Source organism: Diceros bicornis, chromosome 7 (genome assembly GCF_020826845.1).
Source record: "Diceros bicornis minor isolate mBicDic1 chromosome 7, mDicBic1.mat.cur, whole genome shotgun sequence".
Lineage (NCBI taxonomy): Eukaryota > Metazoa > Chordata > Mammalia > Perissodactyla > Rhinocerotidae > Diceros > Diceros bicornis.
Window position 1 is genome coordinate 88,143,488 of NC_080746.1, and position 12,191 is coordinate 88,155,678.

General features: G+C 37.1%; 1 protein-coding gene across 4 annotated transcripts in view; it reads left to right on the forward strand.

Moving 5' to 3' along the window:
* QSER1 (glutamine and serine rich 1) overlaps positions 1-12,191 on the forward strand; it is an 87,389-nt gene that overhangs the window by 51,054 nt on the left and 24,144 nt on the right. For all 4 annotated transcript variants that reach the window (XM_058546202.1, XM_058546203.1, XM_058546204.1 and 1 more), the window contains exon 4: positions 1,685-5,350. In XM_058546202.1, coding sequence (XP_058402185.1) covers positions 1,685-5,350 — 3,666 coding nt within the window. The remainder of the gene's footprint in view (positions 1-1,684; positions 5,351-12,191) is intronic.

Sequence of the window (12,191 nt, forward strand, 5' to 3'; positions counted from 1 at the left end):
ATGGCAGCAGTATTATTAGGATATGCTACAATTATTTGATCAGTCCCTTGTTGATGGACATTTAGGTTGTTTCTTGTTATTATACACAATAACTATAATGAATGCAGGCATACTGCAGAGATATTGTGGGTTTGATTCCAGACCACTGCATTAAAGTGAATATCACAGTAAAGCGAGTCACATGAATTTTTACCTAGTGCATATAAAAGTTATGTTTATACTATACAATAGTCTGTTAAGTGTGTAATAGCATTATGTCTAAAAAAATGTACTTTCCTTAATTAAAAAATACTTTATTGCTAAAAAATGCTGACTATCATCTGAGCCTTCAGTGAGTCATAATGTTTTTGCTGGTGGCGGGTCATGTAAAAAATGCATTATCTGTGAGGTGCAATAAAGCGAAGCGCAATAAAACAAGGTACGCCTGAGTATCTTGTACTACAAATATCTTTGTGTCCGCTTATTTCCATAAGGTAAATTTCTAGTAGTCGAACTTTTGGATCACAAGTTTATGCTCGTTTTTACTTTTGCTATATGTGGCTAGAATGCTGTCCTCAAATGTTAACAATCTCTTCTTGATAGTACTTTATTAATTTCTGATCAGCCCTTTTTTTTTGGGGGACAATTGACCCTGCACTAACATCTGTTACCAATCTTCCTCTTTTTTGTTTTTTCTCCCCAAAACCCCGGTATACATGCTGGTGTATCATAGTTGTAGAGTTGTAGCTCTTCTTTGTGGTATACTGCCTCAGCACAGCTTGATGAGCGGTGAGTGGGTCCCCGCCCAGGATCTGAACCGGCGAACCCCCAGCCGCTGAAGCAGAGTGCATGAACTTAACCACTATGCCACTGGGCTGGCCCCTGATCAGCCTTTAGTCAAGCATGCATCTATTATTATTGGAAGTTGTTTATAGGAAGTCAAAACTTGAAATGCAGGACTTTTTTTTTTTTTTTTTTTTGGCTGAGGAAGATTCGCCTTCAGCTAACATCCATTGCCAGTGGTCCTCTTTTTTTACTTGAGGAAGGGTAGCCCTGAGCTAACATCTGTGCCAATCTTTATCTGTTTTGTTTGTGGGTCGCTGCCACGACAAGGCTTGACGAGTGAAGTAGGTCTTACCCTCCAGATCTGAACCCCGTGAACCTGGGTCATCGAAGCAGAGTGCACGGAACTTTAACCACTATGCCATGGGGATGCCCCCCAGGACATTTTTAAAATGCTTCTATTTTGATAAAAGAAACTTTGCATTGTTAACCTTACTGTTGTTTTTAGATTTATCATGTTAAATGTAGGCCATTTAGTTTCAATTTTAATATTATGAACATTTTAGTTTGTCTCTTGGTATCTTGCATTGGAGTTTCAGGGTAAGTTAATCACCAGAGATCATGTACATTTTTACTGGTTTCTTCATTTTCAGATGGCCTTATCTAACTGTGTATAAACTCATATTCATATAACAATTAGATATGAATTGCTGATACCTTTGTAACTTTGTTTTTGCTTTAAGAAAGCTAGCTATTTTGAAATGTGTTTTTCAAAAGTCACGTACAGAACTAACTTTTCAGGCTTTTCAGTCTTATAGAGATTTTGATGAGTTGAAGGTTGTGTAAGTTATATGTCTCTACTCTGAACACATAAATATTTGTGCTGTAATTGCATAAGGATCTTTATGTTTTCTCTATGTAGGTATGCATTCTTCAGCAGCAACTGAGCTGTTTGTTACTGGACCTTTGCCAACCACTGGAACACTTCCACCCTCTGCCCTCTCTGCTTATCAGCATCCCACCACCTTTAGCAATAGAAACTTTGCTACCACCTCACCTTTGGTGCTTCAGGATTCAACTTTTAACACTACATCAAATGGAATTTTAAATCCTCATGACCCTTTGCTACAAATCAAAACTTCCCAAGGAACTGTTCCACCTGCTTTGACGTTTGAGCGCCTGGGCAGTTCTGCGTTAAGTAACAGCACACCACCTCAGTCTTCAACATATCGCTCAGCTCAAGAGTCTGCACCCCATCTTTTACAACCTCAATTTAGTTTGTTGCCTTCAGCACTTGGGGGAGCCCAGCAAACTCCTCAAGCCTACAGTTCTACTCTCTTTACTAGTTCTACTGCTTCCATTGAAAGAGCTCTTCTTCGAGAATGTAGTGTTATTAAACACCATCAGCGGCCTTCAGGTACCCAGTCTGTTCAAGCACAACTGACTGGTTCACAGCATCCCTTACATAGTTATCTATCAAGTGCAGGTGTAGTTAATTTTCAGGAAACAAGCAGGCAGTCATCTTTATCCTGTAGCCCAATTGGAGATTCTTCTCAGGTGAGCAGTGGAGGATTGCAACAGAAGACCTCCCAGGTCTCAGTAGAACTTGCTCAATCTTATTCGTCTGCAATTCCATCATCAGGATATCTTCCTTCTACAAAAGTAAAAGGCTGTTCTTCAAAACAACCGCTAACGTCAACTAAGACCCCCAAAGCTCAAAGTATAATTCCTCCTGTGCAAACACTAAGCTATTCCAAACCTTTACATAACCAGAGTTCTGTAATATCGGGCCAAGCACAAATTTATTCTACAGCGCAGCTACCAAGCCTTTTATCAGTTAGTCAGTCCCAAAATTATGGTTTAGTACAGCCACATAATGTGCCATCTATTGTTCATTCACAGGTTTATAGGTCCAGCAAAGTTGAGAAGTTGCCATCCTTATATAAAACATTGGCTTTTTTGGGGTCATCTCAGACTATAAATTCTGAAAATCAGCCACTTAATTATTCTTCTAGTCAGCAAGAGGTATTATCTTCAGTTACAGATGAGAATTACCCTGCTCAAACAAGAGATCTGTCTTCAGCTAGCCAGTCACAAAGTTATTCATCTGGTCACTCTCAGGGTTTATCACCAGTTAGCCAGACACAGGTTAGTTATTCATCTCAATCACAAGTTTTGTCAGTTGTTAGTCATTCAGAAAGCTATGCTTCACGGCAGTCCCTAACATTAACAGCTCCTTCTCTTTCCTATTCTTCCACCTCTCGGGCTCAGAATTTGCCTGATTCTAGCCCAACCCATAATTATATTTCTATGCATTCTTCCCAAAATGCTCAGACTCAAGAATCTTCATCTCCCCAGTCCCAAAAGTTTTTGCCTGCTGTCAAGTCATCATCTTTTGCGTCCTCTACTCATTGTCAGACATTACAGAATAACATACCTTCCCCTGATCCAAAGTCTTATGCTGAAGGAAAACTTGACTCAAATGTGTATACATCTTCAAAGCAAGAAGATGATTTTCCAGTGCAAGAGTTACAAGTATTACAGCCACAAGTATCTCTTGAGTCATCAACCCAAAGGCTATCTGATGAGGAAATTGTTCAAGAATTGGCTTATAAGGTGTCAAAGGCAGATGACAGATATTCTCAGAGCGTAATCAGAAGTAATTCTCGTCTTGAAGATCAAGTTGTTGGGATTGCTCTACAAGGGTCAAAAAAAGAAGAAGGCATGGTTGGTTCAGTGACACAACTTAACCAACAAATTGGTCAAGTCAATAATGTAGCAACCCTTGATATTAAGAAGGCAACTAATTTAATGCAAACTCCACAAATAAGGTTGAATAATAAAGATCTAAACCAGCAGCATTCTCTTATACATAAGGTACGTGAAGCCAAGGTCCAGGAGCAACATGATCAAATAATTAATGCCTCACCTCAGATTCAAATTCCGAACCATGCCTTAGGGCATGGCCATCAGGCATCTCTTCCTAATACACAGGTCCTTTTAGACTCTGCATGTGATTTACAAATTCTTCAGCAGTCAATACTGCAGGCAGGTTTAGGACAAGTAAAGCCATCTGTACAAGTACAGCGTGTTCAAAGTCCTCAACAAATAGTACATCCTTTCCTTCAAATGGATGGTCATATTATTCAGAGCAATAGTGATCATTCTCAGCAGCAACTCCATCATCAAAATTCTGAAATTATGAAAATAGACCTCTCTGAGTCTTCGAAACCGTTACAACATCTAACAACAAAGGGCCATTTTACTGAAACAAATCAACATGATTCAAAGAATCATTTTGTTTCTCTTGGATCAATATGTTTCCCAGAGGCAATGCTTCTCAGTGATGAAAGAAATATTTTATCAAATGTAGATGATATCTTAGCAGCTACAGCAGCAGCTTGTGGGGTTACACCTGATTTTTCCAAGTCAACTTCAAATGAAACCATTCCGGCTGTTGAAGATGGTGATTCTAAATCTCATTTTCAGCAGTCATTAGATGTTGGGCATGTGACTTCAGATTTTGACTCCATAACAGCTACAGTAGGAAAGCCACAGAATATAAATGATGTTTCCTTAAATGGAAATCAAGTTACTGTAAACCTTTCACCAGTACCTACCCTTCAGTCAAAAATGACTCTTGATCAACAGACCATTGAAACACCTGCTCAAAATAAAGCATCTAAAGTAACTTCACCAGTGGTCGGACCAAGTCCTGAAGTCCAGGAGCAAAGTTCTGGCCCATTCAAGAAACAGTGTGCTACCAATCACGAGTCTGAAGAAGATAGTGAAGTTCCCGTTGATAGTACATTAAATAATAACAGAAACCAAGAGTTTGTTTCTAGTAGTAGAAGTATAAGTGGAGAGAGTGCTACATCAGAGAATGAATTCACCTTGGGGGGTGATGACACTGGTGTGTCAGTGAACCCGGCTAGGCTCTTGGCCATGGCCCAGCCTGGGGAGGCAATCAGTGTCAAGACTGAAGAAGAAAACCAAGACTTAATGCATTTTAACCTTCAGAAGAAAAAAGCTAAAGGAAAAGGGCAAACTAAAGAGGAAGACAACAGTAACCAGAAACAGCTGAAAAGACCTTCCCAAGGCAAACGGCAGAATCCAAGAGGGACAGATACCTATTTGCCATATACTCCTCCTTCCTCGGAAAGCTGCCATGATGGTTATCAACATCAAGAAAAAATGAGACAGAAGATCAAAGAAGTAGAGGAGAAACAGCCAGAAGTCAAAACAGGATTCATTGCCTCCTTCTTAGATTTTCTGAAATCTGGTCCCAAGCAGCAGTTTTCCACTCTTGCTGCACGAATGCCTAACAGGACTAGACGACCAGGGCCCCAGATTGTTCGTACATTTTGTCCCCCACCACTTCCAAAGACTTCATCTGCAACACCTCTAGTGTCTGAAACTGGGGGTAACAGTCCACCAGAAAAAGTCGATAATGAACTTAAAAACTTGGAACATTTATCTTCATTTTCTTCTGATGAAGAAGATCCTGGAGTATGCAGTCATGATTATAAAAGCGCCGCTGCTACCTTAACTACTTTGGATGCTACTTCTGATAAAAAGAAGAAAACAGGTAAGGGTTTAAAATTTAGATTCATAATTATGGCTTTCCACTATTATTTTTCTGGCTATTGACTGGATTTTAAACTTTTTTAGCTTGAAGCAGGTCTGCAAATAAATTTTCAGGATAAAATGCAAAGGCAGGTATCCTAGGGACTTATTTTTTAAAATGTTCCTTGCCTGTATGAAAGTTCTGGATTTTAGGTTGAGTAGTTCTGGTTTTTCTTGGCTTTTTACCACATGCAACATAACTTGCATAGTATGCTATCCAGACTTCTCTAATTTGAGACATCTTGAGGTGGCTTATGGATATGGGGCGTTGTGTTGGGGGGTCCTTTTGTAGTATAAAATGGCATATTTTTTTGGTATGCCAATATCACCTGAACATTAACATTTTACTGTTAAATATGGTTATATTGTGTGCAGCATGCACATTAACATAATTAAGATAAAATTTAAAAATTTTGTGCTGGCTCCAGACTATATGCCCAAATCTTTGGCTGTGTGTTTCACTTTACTGTGTAGTTAAGAGAACATTTAGAGGAACTGTTTTAAGAAGCACTGCCTTATGTAAACAATTGACAGGTATAAAAGTTACTATTTTAAGGAGCATACTAAGGAAAAAATATTTATAACAATAAAATAGCTACCACCTCTGTGCCAGGAACTAGTAGCAATGTTGTGAGATATGCATTGTTATCTCCGATATACAGATGATGTAACTGAGAGTAAATGAATTACCCGTATAGCTAGTAAGTGCCAGAGCTGGAATCTGAACTCCGGTTTGTCTGGGTCTAGAGCCTGTATTCCTGCCTAGCTCTTTTGTATAAATAGAGTGGTGCTTTAAGAGTTAAACCTTGTTTTGTGATGTACTTCTTAGCTTCTATCTAGACTTGAGACTATGTTTTAACTACTAGAGTGATATGAAACAATTGGTATCCCAAATAATCTATTAGCATAAATGTCTGCTAATGTATTTCTAAAGAGTTCTCATTTTGTTATACAGGGAAATTAGCTTAATGATTTGAGACTGCTCTTCTTTTCTGCTATCAGCAGTTACCGTTACAAACTTCTCTCTAAGCCTTGCTTTAGCTGTATCCCACAAATTTTATTTTTATTATTTTTATTTCCTTTCAGTTCAAAATTTTAAAAAATTCCCTTTGGTGCTTCCTCTTTGATCCATGAGTTATTTAGAATTATATTGTTTATTATTGTTAAATATTATTTATAATTGTTAAATATTGTTAAATATTTAGAGATTTTTCCAGACATCTTTATCGATTTTTACTTTGTGTAATTTCAGTTCTTTTAAATTTGTTAAGGTTAGCTTTATGGTCCAGAATATGGTTGATCTTGATGAATGTTCCATGTGCACTTTAAAAGAATGTGTATTCTGTTGTTTGTTGTATAAATGTCAATTAGATTAAGTTGGTTGTCACTGTTGCTCAGGTTTTCTATATCCTTGCAGATTATCTGTTTACTTGTTCTATCAATTACTGAGAAAGGAGTTCTGAAATCTCCAAGTATATTTGTGGATTTGTCTATTTCTCCTTTTACTTCTATCAGTTATTGCTTTGTGTATTTTGAGCCCCGGTTTTTTTCTTTTTGGTGAGGAAGATCGGCCCTGAGCTAACATCTGCCAATCCTCCTCTTTTTGCTGAGGAAGACTGGCCCTGGGCTAACATCCATGCCCATCTTCCTCCGCTTTATATGGGATGCCGCCACAGCATGACTTCACAAGTGGGTACGTTGGTGTGCGCCTGGGATCCAAACCAGCAAACCCCGGGCCACTGCAGCGGAGTGCGCACACTTAACCACTTGCGCCATCGGGCCGGCCCCCAAGCTCTGTTTTCAGATGTGTTCACATTTGGGATTATTAAGTCCTGGAGAACTGATCCTTTTATCAGTATGTAATGTCCTTCTTTATTCTTGGTAATAATCCTTATTCTGAAGTCTGCTTTGTCTGATATCAATATAACAACTCCAGGTTTCTTTTGATTAGTGTTTGCATGGTATATCTTTTTCCTACCTGTCTGTGACATTATATTCAATGTGGGTATTTTGTAGACAGTATATAGTTCAGTTTTGTTTTTTTAAACTCTAATCTCACATTCTCTATCTTTCAATTGGTATGTTTAGACCATTTACATTTAATGTGATTATTGATGTAATTCTATCTTCCATTTTAATTGTTTTCTGTTTTTCCCTTCTGTTTTGTGTCTGTTTCCTCTCTTACCTTTTTTTTTTTTAAAAAAAAAATGAGTTGAACATTTTTAGTATTTCATTTTTAAATTTATCTCTGCTTTTTTTGGCTGTACTTTTTTGTATTATGTTTTTAGTGGTTGACCCAGTGATTACAATCCACTTAGAGTTAATATTTTTATGATTTCAAGTAAAGTGTTAAAGCCTAACAACCATACGTGTCCTTTTATCCTTGCCCTTATGTTATATATTTGTTCTGTGTATTACATCCATGTATATTGAAAACCGTGATAGAGTAGTAATTTTTGCTTTCCACAATCATATATATTTTAAATGACTTCAGGGGAGAAAAATAGTCTATTATATTTGCCCAGATATTTATAATTTCTGCTGCATTTCCTTTATTCCTGATGTTCCAAGTTTCCCTCTGGTATCATTTCCCTTCAGCCCAAAGAACTTTTCTTTTTTCAAGACTTTTTTTTTCTTTGGTTTTCAGCAATGTAATTATTGGCTAGGTAAGGTTTATCCTGTTTGGAGTTCACTGAGATTCTTGAATCTGTAAAATGTATTTCTTTTACCAAATTTGAGAAGTTTGGGGGCATTACTTTTTCTGCACCAACCTTTCTGTCCTTATGGGACTCCAATGACACGAATGTAAAAACTTTTCTATATTGCTCCTGTTCATTTTTCTCCATCTTTTCTTCCCCTCTGTTCTTCAGACTGTATAATTTCTATTGGTCTGTCTTCAAGTTCATTGACATTTTGGCCTTCTCAATTCTGCCATTGAGCCTATCCAGTGAATTTTTTATATCAGATATTTTTTTCAGTTCTAAAATTTATATTTGGTTCCTTTTTTTCTAGTTTCTTTTTCTCTGCTGGGAGGTTAATATTTCTATTCATTTCAAAAGTATGTTCACCTCACCTCGTGGAACATGGTTATAATAGCTGCTTTCAAGTCTTTGTGTGATAATTCTAACATCTGAGTCATTTTGGAATGGCATCTGCTGATTATCTTTTCCTTTTGAGAATTAGTCACAACATTTTTCTGTTTCTTTGTATATTGAGCAATTTTGGATTGTATCCTGGACATTTTGAGTACTATACTATAAGACTGTGGGTTCTATTAAAATTCTCTGGAGCATACTGATTTGTTTTGTTTTAGCAGGAGTCAGACCATGAGTTCTGTCTCACCTTTGAGTTGTGGTTCCAGTATTAGTTCAGTTTTCAAAGATTTGCTCTGATGCTTTGGGTCTTTCTCAGTGGTTAGTCTGGAACTTGGGTAGTCGGTAGACTTTGTTATAGTTTAAATCTCAAAGCCTTTGCTCTGTTAGTTTGGGTCTACTCTGCATATGTCAGCTTAGGCATGAAACTGGGATTTGTGTGGGTTCATATACAAAATTAGAGGAAAACATTCTCTAGCTCTGTCCTCCCTGAGAATTTCCCCATACTACCCAGCTCCCAGGGTTTCCTTTCCTAGTCATTTGGCTAGAAAACTGGAATTTTTCTTGGAGTTTTAGCTGCCCGTGCTTTGACACAGTTCTGTACAACTAGGACAGCCCTTGGGGCAGTGCAGTGAGAGAAGAGAAAGAAAGAACAGAGAATCCCCCTACACTTTTTTTCTCCCAGCTTTATTGAGATATACTTGACATATAACATTCCTTACACTCTTCATGCCATAAGGACCCTGTTTTTGGGTTCCTCTGGAACACCAGAAAAGACAAGTGTTCTGTCAGGGTTTACGATGTCTGGTTCACCACCACTGCATTGCAGCTGTGTGACTTGGATTGCCCTCTGGGCAGGCAGGGCTGGGAGAGGGAAAGAGGAGAAAAAAAGAATGGCAATTGCCCCCACACTTTTACCTTGCGTGGGCTCCTTTCCCCACTTCTCTGTCCAAAAGGACAGATTTTCTTGGAGTTTTTGTTGTCTGTGCCCTGTGTAGTTCTGCAGAGGGGCCACCTCTGGTCAATGCCAGGTGATAAGAGAGGAAAGAAATTAAGGAGACCTCCATATAAAGATTGTTATTTAAGTTTGGGCTTCCCTCCCCAATCTGCCTCCTGTTACTAACTTTCAGAGTCTTTAGGTAGTTGATTTTATATTTTGTCCAGAGTTTTTATTTGTAATATAGTGGGTGATAATAGGCTCTAGTGGGCTTACTTCCTCTTGGTAGATACCAGAACCCTTTCATGAATTTTTGAAAATTCTTTGTCTTATCAATTACAGTCATTATTTCTGATGCTCAAATTGCCCTGTAATGGGCCTGTAGGAGCCCCTTCAGTGTTTTGGGATTACATTGAATTCATAAATTAATTTGAAGGGAGAATCTATATTTTTACAATATTACCTTCTTATCCACTTGTGGAATATGATGTTTTTCTACTTATTCAGATCTTATTTTATGTCTCTTAGTATTATATCATTTTTTACATATAGATATTATATTATAGTTTTAGCAGTTTTTAAAATATAATTTTCCCCACACTGTTTTCTAATTGATGTTTGACAGTGATTCATTTTCATTTCTCCATCTTGTGTTTGGCATTTTTGCTGAATTTTTATTTTAACAGATTTTCCACCTGATTCTCCTGCATTTTTAGGTAGATGATTATATCTTCTAAAAATAACGTAGTTTTAATCTTTCTTTTCCTCATTTTTTTGGTAACTTATCTTATTGACTCAGGCCTCTGGTAATAGTAGCAATGATAGCAAGCATCCTGACTGCCTCCTTGATATTAAGTAAAATATGTAGTGTTTGACTTTGATATATATTTGTTGTCAGTTTCTAGTATACTGTATTCTTTAAGAAAATTTCCTTATGTTTTGAGGTTCTTAAGATTTTTTTTAAAAAAAATTAACAATGGTATTGAATTTTGTAGGTGCTTTTTTGAAATTCTTCTGATAAATCTGCTTGTTTTTTCCCACATTAATCTGTTACTTGATTTCTTAATGCTGAGCTTGTTTTGAGTTTCTTTTTTTTTTTTTTTTGCTGAGGGAGATTTGCCCTGAGCTAATATCTGTGCCAGTCTTCCTCTATTTTGTATGTGGGTCACCACCACAGCGTGGCCCCACTGGTGAGACGTGTAGGTCGAGCCTGGGAACTGAACCTGGAAGCATGCTGAACTTAACCACTAGGCCACAGGGCTGGGCCCCTGTTTTGAATTTCTTGAAAATATTTTTTTAATTTACGTTGGGTATTGAATTCTGTCAGATGCTTTTTTTTTGTGAGGAAGATCAGCCCTGAGCTAACATCCATGCCAATCCTCCTCTTTTTGCTGAGGAAGACCGGCCCTGAGCTAACATCCGTGCTGATCTTCCTCCACTTTATGTGGGATGCTGCCACAGCATGGCCTGACAAGTGGTGCGTTGGTGCACACCCGCGTTCCGAACCCGGGCCGCCAGCAGCAGAGCACGCACACTTAACCACTATACCATGGGGTCGGCCCGGTCATACGCTTTTTTGAACTTCTGATAAATCTGCTTTTTTCCCCATGTTAATCTATTACTTGATTTCTTAATGCTGAACCTTTTAAAAGAATTTTCTGCCATGAACACTGCTTGGTCATGATGAATTTTTTTAATCCATTGCAAGATAAGTTACTAGTATTTTATTTGGGATTTTTACACCTATATTCATAAGTGAGGTTAGCTTACAATGTTTTTTGTCTTCATCTTGTTCACTTTTGTATTCAAGAATATGCTGGTGTTATAAAATAAGTTGGGAAAGTTTTTATATTTGTATAAGCTTTGAAAAAGTTTGCTACATACAATAGGGATTTGGTAGAACTTTCTAAGAATATATCTGGGACTTTCCAGTTTTTTCTTGAGGTAGTTTGATCTATCTGGGTCAATTTAAGAAAGGTATTTTTTTCTAGAAAAATCATCGCTTTCATTTAGACTTTAGAATTTATTGTTATACAGTTGTACATAATATTCCCTCTTAAGTTTTTAGTCTCCTTCTGTTTCTATAGTTATGTTCTCTTTCTTGCTCCAAATGATTATTTGAATCCTTTTCCTTATGAGTCTGTGAAAGGTTTGCCTATTTAATGGTTCTTTTCAAAGAACCAGTGTCCTTTTCTTTTTTTGCTCCTGTTATCATTTTTTTACTCACTTTTTCTTAATTTCTGCTTCTGTGAATTCTTTTTTTGTATTTTCCCTAGGTTCAATTTAATATTCTCTCTCTGGCTTCTTGAGTTTAATAATGAGTTTATTTTTGTTATTTGCTTGCTTTCTAATGAATGACATTAAAGTGTAAGTTTTCTTCTTGGCACCACACTCTTGCTCTGCCTTTTGTTTTCAATTTGTAATGCTCTCACTGTCCTTTCTAAATGGTTTGTCATTTCAGTTTTGATTTCCTTTTCAATCCAAGAGTTATTAAGGATGGTGAGTTTTTGCCTGTTTCCTAGGTTTTTGTTGTTGTTTTTTTGATATTCTTTTATTACTAATTTATGGCTTTATTGTATTGTGGTTAAGGGAATATGGCTTAAATAATGCCTGCATTTTGAAATTTATGGAAATTTTTTTAGTGGCTTGATAAGTGGTCAATTTTTATAAATATTCCATGAGTGCTAATAGATTTTATTTAATAGATTTTATTTGGTAATATTGCTCAAATTCTTTATATCTTCTTTATTTTTTGTTTAACCTAATAAATGACA